The sequence below is a fragment of the Ixodes scapularis genome, unplaced genomic scaffold, assembly GCF_016920785.2.
Source record: "Ixodes scapularis isolate PalLabHiFi unplaced genomic scaffold, ASM1692078v2 PGA_scaffold4__175_contigs__length_147842914, whole genome shotgun sequence".
Lineage (NCBI taxonomy): Eukaryota > Metazoa > Arthropoda > Arachnida > Ixodida > Ixodidae > Ixodes > Ixodes scapularis.
This window is the reverse complement of record NW_024609879.1, coordinates 109,878,132-109,896,517: the sequence shown is the minus strand read 5'-3', so window position 1 is coordinate 109,896,517 and position 18,386 is coordinate 109,878,132. Positions and strand designations below refer to the sequence as shown.

Genomic DNA, 18,386 nt, shown 5'->3' with positions numbered 1-18,386 from the left:
CTTTTCTAACGTCATCTCCCCACAAGGCAATGTTGATGTTGTCGAAAGCAATTAAAATCCGGAATTCCCCTGCCATAAAAAAAAAAAAAAGTAAGCAAATAAAACCGAGGAAAAAGATTATTAGTTATCTTCCGAAGATACGCGTAGTGTCCGAGTTTTCTGAAAATCGTGCGATGCACACCTCAAGAGACTGGGACTGCCTGGTATGCAAAGAACTTTGGAGCGAAGCAGCCCCGCATGCAGTATAAATCGAGTGCATTAAATGCTAAGAGTGGGCTCATGAAGAGTGCGCTAGAGCTCACACAGCGCGTTTCAAGCGTTTTTGTTGCAAAAGCTGATCGCATATTCGGCATAAAGTCAAGACATTAAAAAAAAAATACCCTCCTGCTGTGCTTATTAAATATTAAATAAAAAATGAAAATTACCATTCAAATACAATTTATTCTCATTTTGACATTACCCTACTTAAACAAAATTGTGTGCCCGCTGGCAGAATGAAATTCGGCGGTGTTCCTGTGAAGCAACGAACCTTTTATTCGTTTTGTCTGGCACTGAGATATACGGCCAGGGAGCCTATTCCTTTGTGCACCTAGTAAAGAGCTGCCTATATTATTTGACGTGAAGATCAGTTGTCCAAATTTACAAGAACAAAAGTTACACATGATGCATCAAACAATCTCGTTTCCAGAAGAAGAAAAAAAAATGAAAGATAATAAAGCCGCGGTTACACTATTCATGTATCATAAAAACGGTACTCCGCAGCCATTCTTGAAGCACACACATGCACAAAGCAAACATGCATCAAACATACTTGAAGTGTGTCCTAAGGAAATTTTGTCATCCTATCAGCAGCAAACGTCTTCTGTACCAAGTATGAACAAGTCTGACTGCGGCCCAAAGATCACGAAACATCATTAAGGTTTTTTCCCGCCTCGAGGACTTTGTACCAACCTTTGGTTTGGCGTGAAGCTTGGCGTAGTGCTTCCGCGCCAGGAACCCCCTAACGCTGGCCTGAGCTACTTTCACCTCCCGTTCCCGTTTCCGGTAGTGACCGTCGTTGATGCGCGAAGCTGCTCTCTGAACGACCTCCGAGCCCACGGCCGAGGTGCTCGGGAGAGGCTGGTACGCCGGGTTTGGGGTCAGGCTGTGCCTCATGAACACTAGCCTGGGGTGAGCGTTCGCCGGGAGAGATCTCGTGCCCAGGGATTGCGGGGCTGGCTCGGTGCCCGTAAAAGTGCGACACCGAACCTCAGGAGCCAGGTCTGGACGTCCCCTCGAGGTAACGTAGTGAAACCTGCGTTGTTTGTTTTAAATATTTTTAGCGTCGTTCAGTATTTAAACATTACTCTAATAAAAATCTGAAGAATATCGTTACTGCTTACTTGCATGAAAATTCAAATACGTATACGTCACTCGTTACTACGATAAAAAGGAACGCGTTATGTCAGTTCGAAAGTAATGCTTTAGCTTCTCATTATTCTGAATGCATCCTTTTCCTGAAGCAGTAGCCGCTTTCAACATTTGGCATCATTATTAATTCCTGGAATTTTAATGCATGCTCAGAGTACATTTGGAGATAAGTGTAGCTATTCTGAAATACCATGACTAATTTTTGTTTTCTATCTAGCGTTTTATTTTTCGAAGTGAAGGTAGCAAGAGCGAGCTCGGATGAGAATTAGGATGGGCACCCGGTGCTGTACACATTTCCCGCGGGATTAACTACGTGCCATTACTCGTTACGTATCCAAAAGTAACGAAAATGAGTTACTCGATTCTTCTCTTGCAAAGTTACTTTGTTACCGAAAAAATGTAACTGGATACAAGTAACGCGTGACAGTAATGTGTTAAGCACGAGTGTGGTTCTGATTAGGTTTGAGCCCTGAAATTCAGGTGAGGATAAGCGGTTTGAACCTCACATCTAACCTAAAGCTCGGGAAACTGATGAAGCGAGAAAGTCAAAATAATTAAGGAAATATGCTTTTTAATAAAAAAATGATACAGGTATTTAGAAAGAAAAAAAGAAAGAAAGCAGAAAAAGGAGAGAAACTAAAGCAAGTAACAACAAAAGGGTGATCATATATTTTGCTTTCCAAGACGCACAAGGACGGGCACCAAGCGTATAATTGAAACTTTGGTAAAACTTCAACTACACGGGTTTTCTCACAAAAAAATATACAGAAAGTATATCCAGGGGTTTGAAACACGCGGCCAGCGACTCGCTGGAACACGGTCCGAAGGCCAACCGGCTACGAGTCCCGGTTCCAATGTCTCGAGCACAAGAAAAGGCAGGTAATCTCATCTCGTCGATTCGTTTTTGCTCGAAAAGTAGTGTTGCTTTTTTAAATGTGTTCACATAGCTTACACTTATCTGTGTTAGATTTATCTTTGTTTCGATTTATTTTTTGCTTCCCAGCTTTTTTTTTAATGTACAACAATTCCACTCCTAGGCTGCAAGCGCGAACTATTCGTTGGAAGATGTATCTCGGGCTGCCCGAACTATCGATCAGTAGGAGCAACTGCCTAAGATATAGCTTAAAAAAAAATATCATAGATAGAATTAGGAGAGCGTGTTGGTTAAGCATCTCGGTATGCGAACGCAACAGGAGACAAGGGACACACAAAAACACGTCAGACAGGAACAGCGTTCACCTCACAACAAATCTGTTCTCTTTTCCGTGTTGCGAGTTGAATACTGTCCCTGTCCGACGTGTTTTTTGTGTGTCCTTTGTCTCCTTTTGCGCTCGCATACCAAGAAAAAAATATTACCAATAAAACACAAGTATTTTTTCAGATTGTTGCAATCAAAATCATCAGGAAAGAAGGAACTGCCAAACTAACTGATCGTTTTTTTATAAACGTGTTGAGTGTGGGAAATTTCTGAGTGATTTGAGCTACGGGAACTACAGTGTACTCACTCTCTTGTTCTATTAAAATGCCAGCACGTTGGCGGGGCGTTGTCATTTTAATTCTCGTTATCACATCAGGTCAGGGCCCAAACTAGTCATATGGACGAACCAAATCTAAAGATGTCAGTGGCAAAACTTTGAGTTCACAAAAAACATAGAGCACGAGGTCTCTCTTCTTTAAAATGTTTTACCCCCCACCCCCCTCCCCACCCGTTTTACGTGCGTTGGCCCTCGACCTTTCTAGTTTGGGCTATCTGGCCCCCACGCTCAAATGAGTTCGAGACCACTGCTATATACACATGTGGATTGTTATTTGCCTTGTTGGCAATGTAGTGGACTCGAGGACAACTCTCTTTGTGAGTTGTACTTAAGTTATGGGCACTCGCGGAAAATTTAATGCAGGCAATAGTGCGTTGATCTCGTCAACTGAATTTCTGCACAGACTTGTTCCGGAGTGGCCTCTATGAGCACACATGCGGTTTTCGCTTTAGGTCTCTACTACGTGCTCCAATAGACCTTTTTTTTCCCTTCAAATTCGCACTATTTAATAGATGCTGCACCGATTATTCGAATCGGTAATTATTTGGGAAAGTGCTCTGAGTATGAATTAGACACGAACGATATGTCAGCGTTCGGCGAGGGCTCGGATCCAATCTGCAGCGCAAGTTCGTCTGTTTCTTTTGCAGGGGTTGCGGTGACGTCAGAAAGATGCCGAGCTCTGATTGGCTCTGATAGAAGGACAGTGGGGATGACCTCAAAGCAAGCTGCCCTGAGGTCTACCCACTATCCTTCAGTCAGAGCAAATCAGACCTCGGCGTTCTGACGTAACCACAACCCCTGAAAAAGAAGCAGACGAACTTGCACTCCGCATTCCCTGCTTCGTGCCCAAAAAGCGGCGACCGCCTATGTTGCATGATAGACTTTTGAAAAGGGTCTATATATCGGGGTGCACAGCACGTCGAAAGCAGGTTTTTACGGTATAAACAAAAGTACGTTTGTGGTGTGAACGATGACTTATAGGGACCCTCACTACTATCTCCTCAAATGTGGTCTTTCGATGTCCGCTCGATTACATGTCATAGAAGTTTCATGCTGCTGTCTGCTGTGATCCCGGCTGTGGCAGGGCACCGGAAATGGACACGGTATAGACGTCTGTTCTGCCGCAACTCACTTTAAGCTCAAAACTCAAAGAAAATTTTCTCCCCTTTCTCTTTGAAGTTTCTTTAAGCAACAGGTTGGGACGCCGCGACGACAGCGACATAGGTTTCATGTTGCAACTTGACCCGAGACTGGGGTATGAAATAGAAACGTAAATTTAGAAGGGACAGAAACAGGGAAGGAGATACGTCTCAAACGCAGCTAAGTTATATTCAGTCCTCTCTCCTTATACACTCACAGCCACAAGGTCACCAATCACACAACTTGCCCTTTGCTAGGACGCAATACACCAAGAGACATAAATGAACTACCAGAACAGGACAGCGGGATGCCTTCTCACTTAATAAAAAAAAAAAATAACAGCCAGGACAAGCCTCACCAACTTAGGCAAACCCTCCATTTTAACGAAACAACGTGTATGTTTTGTGGAACATTTGGCACTACACCTGCGACCAACATTGACCGAATATATATCCAAAAACCAACTCACACACACACAAATTGTAGAACTGAAACGAAACTTTTTTTAACTTTACCAATTCGAAACAACAACTTTAAGAAAAAAAAAAAGAACACTTCTGGATTCTCTTCAACAAAAAGAAGTTGCGCTAAGAAAAACACGCACACACAGACACGCACGCACAAACATACACATCCGTTTGTAGTCTCAAAAATGCTTTGGAATTAGAAAAATGCACAAGCTCGCCTGTATTTTAAATGTTTTTTATTCGGTTTAACTTTTTGCTCTTTGCTGGAACTTCCACAAGCGACCGCTAGGATTGTCAGATCCAACAACATGACACGGCGGTTACAGTGACGTCATTTGTCGCAACTTGGGTAACATTTTTGATGCACAGGTAGGACGGGGCCACTAAGCGTACCATGCAAAAAGGCGCCCCAGGCTCTGTAGTGCGGACTTTAGGTTGATAAAACGTCAAAGTGCACATGCTAAGATGCACAACGAGGCACTGCACACGCCACATCATCGTTTTTTTCATGCTCCTCCTCAAAATTTACGCGTAATAGACCCTTTTCAAAAGTCTGCGCCCAAGCCTGTCCGTCACTCCACGATCACGCACTCTGAGCATATATTGGACAGAAGGGCTACGTCAGTGTTCGGCGATGGCTCGGATACCTTGTGTCCAAACAATAGCGACCGCCAATTTTGCTTGACGGACTTTTGAAAATAATCTATTGCGCGTCTTCAGAAAAATTCTCCTGTTTCGTTACTCCTTCGACACGTTGTAGCCGCTCAACGCCATCTCGCACTCGGTCTCAACCCACTCGGCTATACGCTCATTAGGACTCACGCGTGCTTAAAAGCTCGATTTTCTTTTGTCCCCTCATCTGAAGGAACTCGATAGAAACTCACAGGACAGCTTCCATGAGCTTGTCTCTGACGAAAGGGCCCTGTAGGGTGAGACGGCCGGAAGGATGCGACTCCATGCAGTCAAACAGAATGTTCTCTGGAAGCAGAGGAAAGCGGACGCATCCCAGCACGGCGTCTCCGAACTTGAGTCGCGCCTCGTAGTCATGCTCGAGCCAAGTCAATGCGGCTAGAAGTACCCCGGTTTCTGAAGCCGTGGCTAAGACATCTGCGGCAGTGTGGAAACAAAATAGCGCACGAGGAAGCTTAAGCCATTTCGTCGTCGGGTTCCTCAACGTTTGCGCGTAGATTACGAATTCAGACGCTCTTACTAAACAACCTACCTGTCTTGGTAGGTTGTTTAGTACAACCTACACACTGTTTTTAATCAACGATCTAACAATTGACTTCACCCAACATGCAAGTGTTAAAGGGGCCGTGCAACGATATTCGCTTGGAATGTTTTTTTTACTGTACACGAGTTTACTGACACTAGTGTGACCCAAGTATGCTCGCACGCAACGCCACTGACCAAGAAACTCCTTTGTTGCGGAGTAATTTTAAAAACAAAGGCGAGCGTTCTCGTTCAATCTCTCCTTCACTAAACTTGATGACGTAGCTGGGCGGTCGCAGTACCGCCCAGTGACAATATTTGAATGCGGCTCAAAGATTGGACCCGAGCATTGCGTGAGGGCTCGGTTCGGGCTCGTGATAATCAATAGCTGGACAAGCATTTGGGTAGTGGCCCGTGTCCAGTCGCGTCAATGACGACAATAGCCGAACCATAGAAATTCTGGAGCTCGGCGCGTGTCCTGTGATAAACATTGATGGCAAATAACCGGCTCCAGATCACGTGGCCTCTTGTTCTGGCTGCGAGTTGAGCAGGTGAACGCTACTCGCTTTTTAAAAGTTTTTTTCTCCGACTTTCATTGCGTCTGGTGAAAAACGGACGCGTGTTTCATAGGTCATTAACGTCATGAATTCGTTCTACGCGGTATTTGCGCCAACTGCAAAAATTGTTGCATCGCACCTTTAAATAAACTTTGAGTACAAATTTAATGCGAAATTTTGTGGAAGTCTTTCTGCGGCAGAAACTCTGCTACTGTGTTAATATAGCTCCGTAGCCAATGGGGTTGCGACGTTAGCCGACGAAAAAAAAAGAAACATGTTGGAAAGAACCATTGAACAAGAAGGGTGAATACTATAAGCCACGTCATTCTGTAGCTATCAGTGATGATAGTAAGCTAGGCTTCTCCAAATCGTTCTTTGGCTTCTGCAGCCCCGAAAAATCGAGAAAGCCAAGTTGTGCAAACCGTTGGCTCTCGGGCGTCATACATGTCCAGTGCACATCTATAGGACAGAAGGTTAGAGCATACTGATGACGTCCGCTGAACCACGTGTGCAGCCGGTGTTGTTACTCTTAGTTTTTCGGAAACTTTTGTCTCATGCTATTTATACCAAGCTCTACTACTTTTTGTTTTTATTTCATCGATTACATTTTGGTTTAATCTAAATCAACTACTTATTTTGTTTTGTTTTGTATAAATTTCAGGCTTACAGCATTGGCGGCGTTTTTGGTTAGGCGTCCAACATTGTTCGGAGTCTGTAGATACTGCTGTTAAAGAAACACTTTTTAAATGTGTTAGGGAGCATATTATTGCATGAGCACAAACGGATGCTTCTCACATTCATTCCTAACCCCTCTCCTTTTCCATCTGGACGAGCCCCATACCGGTGTGCAGTCATGTATCACTACGGCGTGATGCACGGTAAAGACCCTCAGCAGTGGTGAAGCACGGGCTAAATTTCTTATCTACAGCGCCAAGCCAGTGCCGCCGCACCTCAAAGTCAGACCGATCTTACGCTGTCTACACACAAACGTGAAATTCGTTTGATGCTTCTCACCCGAACTCAGCAAGGTGCAGACACCCTTGCAGTCCAGCTCCAAAAACAACCGATTCCGTACGGCGGTGTCGAACCGCTCCGCCAGGTACTTCAGGGCGGCCTGCTCTTCGTCATTCAGTCCGAGACGAGCCGCGTTGCACAGAAGGACAAGTTGGCGGCCCACGGGCCCGGCCTCGGCCAGATACTTCAGGCATCTCGTCACCAGCGGCTGAAGCCTAAGCTTGTACGCGATGCTGTACAGGTCCGTGACATTGGAGCACGTCACCGGTGGCGATCCGTTCTGCAGGTAGACTTTGAGTCCCTCGAAGGAGGCCTGGGAACGAAACGCGACCTCGTAGAAGAGTTAATTAAATAAGAAAGGGCTGTCCTCCACCAAGCTGAGAACTTCCGTAATTTTTGCGATGTGGAATAAGGGCATATATATTTATTATACATACAACTGAAGTGGTGGATGAAGTGTCATCGACCACTTAAGTAAGTGGCTTGTACGCGATGCCACTGCGCGGCGAGGGTGGCTGTATCTTCTTATTTTTGACTCCAACAAAACGGATGGCACCTAGCGGGAAAACACTGAACTGTCCGAAACAGGTTCTTGCACGATATTTTATCGCCTCTTGAGGCTCCCGTGATTGCATGTGGTCGGCGGTTGGCGCAATTACCACCGAAGTAAAGCGAGGGAAGTTGCGTTGGTTGTGTCTGCAACAACCGAAACGGCAACAAAGAAAGGGCCGCAGGGAAGACCGTGACTCATAAAGGCCAAACAAATCAGGTGTGCCTCGCATTGCTTTTCATGTTGTGTAGGATGAAATGTCCTGGTGACTTCATCCTTACCGTCGAACCAGCGTGTTGCCCATGTCGTCCCGAGTGCGACCTACGCTACCGCGTGAACCAAACGTTAGATTAGTTTGATTCACCTGCACCTACTGCATCGGTGCATAAACGTGTAAGGCGGTGTACTTCCGGTCGTATCTCAATACACATACCGGAAGTACACTGTCCTACACTTTTTTGCACCAGTGCAGGAGGTGCAGGTGAATCGAGCGAAGCTATTGTGCGTTTATCAACTTTCATCGGCGCGGTAGGGTAGCTGCTTTCACGGCTTCTCCGAAGAAGGCCGAGCCTCTGGCAAGTGGTTTACGCCAAAACGCCGGCCGCATGTACTGAATGGTAGCAAATGAAAATCGGGGCAAACTTTTGTGAAGTCAATGCTTGCCCACTTAAATCCGAGCGTTCTGCGATGAACTGGCGCCTGGTATACAAAACGATCTGTTTGCGGCCGCCATATTTGTCGAGAGTGGCGGCCCCCTGTATGTCGTTGAAGTCACGAATACGTGGCTTGCACGGACGTCACACCAGCGGCCGTAGTGGTGTCCTTGCTGCTGAGTGTGTACCTATATGCTTTAGCCAATACCACCTAGAAGAGTAAGCCTGCGCATTACGTCACCTTTAGTGGATCCCCGACCCGCCGCAAGCGGAAAAACACGCCGAAGCTCGAGGAAGAGTCGCCGCATAGTAGCAGTCGCGTCCGTCTTAGCGTCACCGCTTGCTAGCGTCGCGCGGCGTTGTGAGACGCCGCGAGACGCTCTAGTGGCGACGTGGACGCAAGCTAGGCGACGCTGCGTGAATCCACTAGTTAGAAAAAAAAAAGCACTGGCTAGGCGGCGCAAGGCGCCGCCCGATTCAAAGGGTTCAGCTTCATCCATCCATACATCCAGTAATGACATTAAGAGAGGGGGGGGGGGGGGGAGCTCAGGCCTTGACTTTTAGGTGGTACTGCTGCAGCACGCGTTCAGCATCACCGAATCTTTATTTTCTCGGCATGAACAAATAGGAATTATCCCAAAATGTCCGCCAACATTGAACAATTACATCACGGGGAAGCCGTGTATTGCTTGCTTCGAAAGGACATTTCTCCGTTGTACAGCTAGAACGCAAAAAAAAAAAAAAAAAACGCGTATATGTCCGTTACGTTTAACCATTAGGTTTGAGTGTTACGCATGGTTTAAAGACAGACTAAATAAGACCATAAGGCCTATCTTCTTGTGTGACCTTGACGTCATAGGCTGCAACATGACGCCCTGACGTTACATGACACCATGAAGTCGCGTGACGTCATGAGGTCATGTGACGTCAGGGTCATGTGACCTCATGACGACACATTACGTCAGACTCCCATAGCATGTGCCCTACTCCTTTACAACGCATGAATTCTGTTCTCCCCTCTCTTTGTCGACATGATCAAGCTAGTGGAACGGTTTTTCCTTTCCTTTTTTTTTTGTTTGGACCACCGAGTTATACCTGGGAGAGGTTATTGAACTGCAGCTTGATCTGCTGAGTGCCGGAAGTTTCCAGGACGGTTTCCCGTAGGTAGGGACTCGCCATCGACAAAATGGACCGGGGCACGGAGAACTCCGTGGTGGAGTCGTCTTCCTGTCGGCACAGCACAACAGAGTCGGGTAACTGGGCCATTGTTGGGCGTTGCTTCCGTGAGTTATTACCCACGAAAAATTGGCTCGCAGACGTCCTTCTTGGGAAGAATGTCCGAGAAGAAATTCTTGTTTGGGATGGAGGTGTACAAGGTCTCAGCGTGTTTGCTAAGATGAGCAAAAGAATAACGTCCTGTCGTCGTCGTTTTCGCAAAGCCTGGTGCTGTCGTCGTCGTCTTCTTTTTCTGTTTGTTGTCTTCTTTTTGTCGCTGAGGAAGAACATCTCTCTGGCATAAAGCCCCTTGATAAAATTTACGTTTTGCGTTTCCTTGAGGTGCCAACTAGTATTGTTTTGCGAACGCGCGAAAAACGTTCATCGAGTGAGTGCTGTGCAGCCATCTCCTTCCAAAGGTAGCTCATTTTAGTGTTGTGCCGCCATTTACTTCCCGGAGTTGTACGAGGCAGGGACCTTGTGCCTTGGCATTTTTGACGGCACTTTAAAGACAAATACAAACATACCGAGGGGCTTCACCCCGGAAACCTTGGAGCCTTTTTTGGGGAATCCTCTGGGCAGACTTGCAGCGATCCAAGAGCGCTCCACGCTTTCGCATTTAGTGTAGCCAGAGCTTCGTTATGCCTGCCAATTTGGAGCATGCGCCGTAGGAAGGGGCCCGGACAAAAGGGCCTGTGGTGTCCGTGTGGTGGTTCTAGTGGTGGATCCATCCGGTGAATACCATGCTCTGTTTCACAGGAAGCAGAGTCAAGGTTGTCACAGCATTGTAAAGCATGAAACACAAGCATGAAAATCGAAATTCATTACCTCCACTGTATGTTCCAATTCCACTGAGGACCTGTATATGTGGTAATAAAAACTAAAGTTAGCGGCGTAACACCTGAGAAAAAAACGAATGAGCAGACTTGCAAGTGAATTACATCATCAAACAGTGTCTCGCCCTGGTGTGAAATAATTACATTGTTAAACCCTAGTTACATTGGCGCTTTTAACTGTCGCACGGCGGCGCCACCTGTCACTGAGCCGCTAACAGCCATTGACTTTAACTGAGCTGGCTAACCCCAGTTAATAATAATTATGTTTATTTTCCGTCAAAAACATGTGTGATGAAGGGAAAAAGGGGAAAAATGCTGCATAATGCAGCTTGACCAACCCTCGGCCCGTCAAGCTGCATGGTGTTACATATGGTAACAGAGACACAACAAATAATCCATCAGCAAAAGACAAAAACCAAGAGAAAAACTAATAATTTCAGAAATGACAAGAAAACAATAGTACAAAAAAAAAATGTAGAGCCCATTCACTTCACATTCAAGGGACCATGAAGGCAGTTTTGAAGTTTTATTCGGCGATTGAAATGGATATCAGCCACGTCTCAGATACTGTTGACCAAGTTCTAGCCCGAACAGAAGGTTGGGTGCCGCACCGATCGAGCAAACAGGCGCGGTAATAATAGCGCCGGGAACGATGCCTGAGTCCCCACCGAGGCGGCGGCGGAAAGGTGAACTGCGCCGAAGCGTGACGACAACGGGCACCACGTCTGGCGATCGGTTCAAACGATAGACGCGCTCTTGGTTTCGATTTCGGTGGTGAGATGTGATGAAAAAAGTTTATTTGAACGTTGGATAATCTTTTGAAGTTGTAGTTGGGAATTAATAGGTTTCATGCCGTGTATAAAAGCATAATCTGAAGCGATCCCTCCGTTTGTCACTGGTGAAACGTAGTGCCACTAAATAAGCTACGCTTCAGAGTAACGACACTTGGCCATATTGTGTCGTAAAATCATGGTTGCCAGTTATCTGAAGCTTTATCTGAAATCACAGAAAATGCCTTTCCGCCCTCCACAAATGTTTAAATAGTTCGTGACAGAGCAAAGCAATATTGCGTGACCTTTCCACACCCGAATCTAATGCTGAAGAAGTCGCACATTTGAATCATGACGATCGGCAGTTGCGTCTGCTCTGCATACGAGCCAAAATGGCGGCGCCCACAACAATGCCGGGGAACGGAGTGCCGATACTCTAAGCGCAGCTCATTTAGTGGCTCTAGTGAAACACATCCCGCACTGCTACCTCGGGCGCGTAGAAAGCATCGAGCAACCATGGACACAAAAGAAAAAGGTACGAGCGCCGGGGGCGGCGGACTTTTGGTTTTGGTTTTGTGCGTTGTCTCGTGTTCGCTTTGCGAACTGGTGTCTCTCCAATCATGCCGCGTTTATGTGCAGTAGTAGGTTGCGCGAAAGGTCTGCTAAAGACGTGCGGTCGATCGGGCGATGTTAGTTTGCATCCACTGCCGACCGATGCAGCAATGCGCAGCATTTGGTTGCGCGCCGTCGTCTTACGTAGAGGCGTGGACAGCGGTGTCAAGATTTGTTCGTTGCATTTCCGACCAGAAGACTCTGAGCAGCACCTTCACGTCAGCCGAAGTCTGGGTAAAAGTGGGACGGGGAGTCGCTCTGGAGGCGGTGACCGAGGAGTTGGTGGTAGGTCTTGTAACGGGAGCGTGCTCCACCAGTGAACCAAGCTCGTGCCGGGCAAGCTCGTGCCCGGGCAGATCATAGAGGCGCCATAATAAAGAGGCTAGTCCTATGGCGAATTCGGGTGGTCAATCGCCGGTGAGCTCACGCCGGCGGCACAGGCAACGAAAACCGCGCCAGCTGCGCGCCACGTGACCCTCCCCACCCGAACACAAAGTGCCTGCAACTGGTGTTTTCGTCTGCCTGGGTCGCTCGTGAACTTCGTTAACTTCTTCCACGATTATTTTATGATACAATAGGCACGCTCTAGGCATCAGCAACATATATTCGGGCTCTGAGATGTGGGTAAACAAATTGTAATATATTTTGTTTAGATTCTCGAGGAACTGTTGCCATCTTACAAGGATCCTAGAAGGCTCACCAGCGTCGCCATTTTATATTCCATTTTCTTGTTATTACCTTTTTGCTGGAATCCTCAGCATTTTGATTTGACCCAGCCCTCTAAAATAGTAATGCGCGTTCAAGTGTCGAGCTGCAGCACTATCAATACATTTTTTACAGCGGTGTAATAACACGTTGTGTCCCATAGGAAACTGATCTTGCGGAAGCTTCCTTTAAAATATTTTATCTTTATCTCCGTTGTTTTTGCTGTCTTTCTCGGACCACAGAGGGGTGTCTGTCTCAGTGGCTTCGTTTTCTACTAGAACACGCTCTCGGCGACCATTGTTTCGTTTGGTTCCCTTTCCCGATTCGGATATGACGATACCGGATACAGTCTGGCAGACAAGCTGCCCGACCTCTTGGAGCTCGGGCAAAATTGTGCCGGTAAATTGCCAGCACACGCCTGAGAACTGCCACCCGAACGGCGCGCACTGGCCAGCCTTTGACCACGCGAACGCCCTTGGCGGAGATATGGCAAAATATTTTGCTCGGAAATGACCAGGCGAATTCGCCACTAGTTGACCTCCCGCTGTGCGAACCTTCTTCTCGCGCTGATACATGGTGTCAGAAGTAGGATACGGCGACCACGCATCCTTCGCTGACTTCGCGACCAAGCCATGGACGGACTTCGACCTCCGGAGGGACTCTTGCTGACGGGCAACCTCGCCCAGAATTGGCGTAAGTTCCAGCAGCGATTGGAATTGTACCTCGAAGCCACCGAGCCAGTAAACCCGCGCTCCGAGAGGCAGAAGGCCGCCATTCTGTTACACGTCGCGGGTCCAGAGGCGTTGGAAGTTTTTAATACTTTCCAATGTTCCACCGAAGAATGCGAAAGCTACGCTACGCTAGTGCAAAAATTTGAAAGCTACTGCACGCCGCGCTGCAACGAGACTTACGAAAGGTATATATTTCGCTCGTGCAAGCAGAACGAAGACGAAGCGTTCGAATGTTTCTTCAGAGACCTACAGCTAAAGTATACAGTCGTGCAACTTTGGAACTCTGGCCGAATCGATGATTCGAGACCGAATTGTTTACGGGACAGCCGACGTGAAGCTGAGAGAAAGACTGCTACGCGAAAACCCGTTGACGCTCGAGAAAGCAGTACAACTTTGTAAGGCGGCAGAAATATCAGCCAAGCAGAGGAAAACCTGGGACAGTCCGGGGCAGACCGTGGAAGTCGTGTCGAAGCAACGCCAGTCCCGCCAAGCAGGAAAGTGTGGGCGGTGTAACACGAAGCACGAACCGAAGTGTCCCGCACACGGCAAAGAGTGCTACAAATGCAAAGGAAAAAATCACTCTGCCACAAGCTGCAAGACAAAAGTTCCTGTTGATAGCGTGCACGACGTGCCCGAGGACCATGACTTCGACGTCTTGGAAGTGCAAAACTGCGACAGCAAGGGCGAATGGTGGGTACAAGCGCAAGTGGCTGGGAAGCCCATTGACCTAAAGGTAGATACCGGAGCGCAAGCTAATCTGCTACCGAGGAAGGTGCTGCGCCAGATCGACGACGCTGTTCCAGTGACCAGAGTAATCTCAGGGTTACGGGACTACAACGGCAACGTGATCAGCCACTATGGAACCGCCGTTGTCACTGTAAAGTTACGTGGCAAGGAAGCACGAGTGCAGTTTTTCATCGTCCAAGACCACCATCGACCCCTCCTGGGACTGCCGGCTTGTGAATACTTCGGGCTCGTGAACCGCGTTGACGATGTGTCGGCTTGTGTGCCAAAGGACATAATTGAGACCTTCCCAGAATTCTTCGACGGACTCGGGTGCATCAACAAAAGGTACAAGATGGTACTCAAGCCCGGATCCGAGCCAGTCATCCAAGCAGCACGCAGGGTGCCCCACCTTCTGAGAGAGCCGCTGAAGAACGAGCTCGAGCGCATGGAAACTGCTCGAATCATCACGAAGGTGGACAAGCCATCAGACTGGGTAAGCCCACTTGTTATTGTAGGCACAAAAAGATGGAAAATAGCAAGTGTGCATGGACCCTAGGAACGTCAATGAGAGCCTGAAAAGGGAACATTTCCAAATGCCTAAAATTGAAGACATCGAGGCAGAGTTGGCAAACTCGAGTGTCTTTTCGAGACTTGATGCCAACGCGGGCTTCAATCAAATACCGCTGGAAGACGCAACATCGCGAATCTGCACATTCAGTACGCCTTTCGGTCGTTATCGCTTTTTGCGATTACCGTTCGGCATAGCATCAGCGCCGGAAGTTTTTCAGAAAGCGATGACTCATATATTCGGCGGTCTTCCAGGCGTACGTGTGTACATAGATGACGTGTTAGTTTGGGGAACCAACAAAGCGGAGCATGACGAGCGGCTGCGTAATGCTCTCGAAGCTGCGCGCAAGAGTGACATTACCTTGAATGCTGGGAAGTGCCAGTTCGGAGTGAGCGGAATCACTTAATTGGGAGATCGAATAAGCAAGGCAGGGATTAGTCCTGACCCCTGTTTAGTCGAGAGTGTTGTGCAGATGCCAGCTCCGACTACTAAAAAAGAGGTTCAGCGAATCCTTGGAATTGTCACATATTTCAGCAAGTACATACCTTGCTGCACGGAGAAGACGAAACTGCTCCGAAGTCTTATGAGGGACGACGTGCCTTTCGTCTGGGAGCCACACCACGCAAAAGAATGGCACGACCTCAAAGTAGTGCTAACAAACGCGCCACTGCTGGCGATCTACGATCCCACACGGGATACCAAGGTGTCTACAGACGCATCAAGGTACGGCCTTGGTGCAGCGTTGTTTCAACTACATGGGGCAAACTGGCGTCCAGTAGCTTACGGCTCTAGAGTGCTCACCGAATCTGAGTCAAGGTACTCCCAAATAGAAAAGGAAACACTTGGAACTGTTTACGGGTGTCTGAAGTTCCATGACTTCATCTACGGCAGGAGAATAACTCTAGAAAAAAAACCATCAGCCCCTAATCGTCACCTCTAAGAAATTTCTTGGCGACATGCCGCCCCGTCTTCAACTTTTTTTATCCGACTAATGAAGTATGACTATTGCTTCCAGTTCGTCCCTGGCAAACAGCTCGTCCTGGCGGATGCGCTCTCACTTGCACCGTTACCAGGCAGCCAAAAGGGGGCACCGCACAATGACGTGGAGGTTCACGCAATCTCCGTCCTCTCAAGCTTGGTGAGTGAGGCAACGTCCACGAGGCTCAGACATGAAACTGCGAACGATGCGGTGTTGGGCACTGTGGTCAAGTCTCTTCAAAACAACTGGCCGGTGGTAGGAGACTTTAAGGCATATTCTTCTGACTTGTCGGTGATTGATGGCATGCTTTTCAAAGGTGCTAAGGCAGTGATACCGAAGAGTCTCCGCCTCGAGATGCTGAAGAGGCTTCATGAAGGTCACTTGGGCAGCAACAAGTGTAAAGCCAAAGCGCGGCTTCTGATGTTTTGTCCGGGCATGACATCTGAGATTCAGGACATGATTAGAAAGTGTGCTACATGCAAGCAGTTTGCGTATCAGCAGCCAGCAAAGCCCCTATTAATGAGGCAGACACCGTCTCAGCCATGGTCCCGAGTTGGCGCCGATTTGTGTGAGTACGCTGGAAAAACGTACCTCATTGCGTTTGACGCGTACTCAAATTATCCCGAAGTGGAGCCTCCAGAAAACTCCACCACAACTGCGGTAGTCCACAAGCTCGCGGGAATTTTCGCGAGACATAGGATTCCGCTAGAGTTATGCAGTGACAACGGCCCCCAGTTCTCCTCAAAAGAGTTCCGGGATTTTGCTAGGCGGTACGATTTTCGGCATGTCACCTCCAGTCCGTATTTTCTGCAATCAAACGGTCTCGCGGAAAAGGGAGTCCAGATAATCAAACAAATTTTAAGAAAATCCTGTCACTCAAACGGAGATTTCTACCTAGGTGTCTTCAACTATAGATCGTCACCCTTGGAGGATGGAAGATCGCCCAGTGAGCTGCTAATAAGACGACGGATTAGGTCGCTGGTCCCTGACTTCACCGTGGAGCCCGCAGACCACGTGAAAAAGCGTCAGCAGCTCCGATCAACGAGGCACCTACCACCACTCCAGTCAGTGGATGTTGTCCGCATAAGGGACAGAAAAGGGGTGGCCAACCAAGGCCGAAGTTCAAAAAAAGGTGGCACCAAGGTGCTACAGGGTCGTAACAGAGGACGGGAGAGAGCTGCGTCGCAACCGGCAACACCTCATCGCAACGCCCGAAGTTTTTGTCCCTGGCCCTCAGCCCGACGACAACGACGAACCCATGTTGACCTCGCCGCAGCCATCTAGGAACCTTCCGGGCACATCTGGCTCACAAAGCCTCCAACCGCAATTGGTGCAGCCCACAGGTCATTGGCATCCGGGCACCAACGCGAGCCTCGACACGGATGCGACGTCTTTCTCAGCGGCTTCGCTACGGTGCCAATTTCAATCAAATCTCCTAGTGGGTGCTGTTTGTTCGTTTGTTACTTCGACTTCGCTCGTGTGTGTTAAAAAAAAAAAAGAAAGAAAAAGGAAGGTGTAACGGGAGCGTGCTTCACCAGTGAACCAAGCCCGTGCCGGGCAAGCTCGTCCCCGGCCAAATCATAGAGGCGCCATAATAAAAAGGCTAGCCCTAGTTGACTTCCCGCTGTGCGAACCTTCTTCTCGCGCTGATACAGGTCTAGGGCGCCCTCGGTAAAGCGCCAATCCAGAGTTCTGCGTCCTTAGCAGCATCTCCCGTTCAGTCGGCGTGAGGTCGCTGAACGGGAGCTCAAACTCGTTTGCGAGCGCGGCGTTGTCGTCCATTTCTTGCAGGTTTTCTTCACAGACCGCCGTGCACTAGAGCGAACCATGGGAACCACACTGAGTGTGCACTAAATCCTACCGATGCCGACAGTGCTCCCTGACGTCACTTCTCTTTCCAGAGGCGAAAAATAGAAGAAATCGGAATGTTTGTTTCGGTTTCGCACATTTATTTGCAGGTACAGAAATAAGAGTCACAACGTTCTAGAAAAAATTGTGTGGCATGGCAGGACCCCAATGCTTCCGAAAACACCTTCTTTTTAAAAAAAGAATTAAATGGCCTTCATGGTCCCTTTAAAAAGGTGGACCAGCAAAGCTGTTATCTTTACGACAACTTTACGACATCTATACGGTTTACAGATGATTGCAATGAAGATACGCACACGACCTCGTTGCTTAAGGCCACGGTCCCACTGAATGTGGCAGTTTAGGTACTTTTTGGCAGGCCATTACTCATCTCCTTTTTAAATACCGTTTTGTGGGATTGATGTCATTCGAAAGGCAATGCAATCCTCTTTCATTTTATATTATGTATGTGTTGGTTTTTACTGTTTATGTAGCGTTGCGAATATGATGGCGCGGACCCTCACTTGCTCCGCTAGTTCATGTTTTATGAAAGATCCATTAAAGACAGCACGGTTCCAATATAGCAGTTTTGTTAAGATGATGTCGGAGCAAAATCTAACGATCCACTTTTTTTATATTTGCACTACTTTGTTTTTTCCATCCCTCCAAATATTGCCCTAAAATTGACATTTGTCAGCACAAATATCTTTTTAATGACAAGCGCTAGGGCAATGAAATTAGCTACAGATGTAGTGCTTATAATTGGTAATATGTGAAAAAAAAATTTAATGTTGTGTAAAATTTTTTTGTTTAGATATTTTATATCAAACATAGAACTTTTTTGAGCTTCCAGTCATGGTA

General features: G+C 47.6%; 1 protein-coding gene across 1 annotated transcript; it reads right to left on the bottom strand.

The window, feature by feature from the left end:
• Window positions 1-5,432: 5,432 nt before the first annotated feature.
• On the bottom strand, window positions 5,433-9,804 carry LOC121837837 (kelch-like protein 2). Its single transcript, XM_042293669.1, has 3 exons — window positions 9,634-9,804; window positions 7,336-7,648; window positions 5,433-5,659 (listed from the first exon to the last, which is right to left on the bottom strand). The coding sequence occupies exons 1-3, from the start codon at window positions 9,802-9,804 to the stop codon at window positions 5,433-5,435; spliced, it is 711 nt and encodes a 236-aa protein (XP_042149603.1).
• Window positions 9,805-18,386: the final 8,582 nt, after the last annotated feature.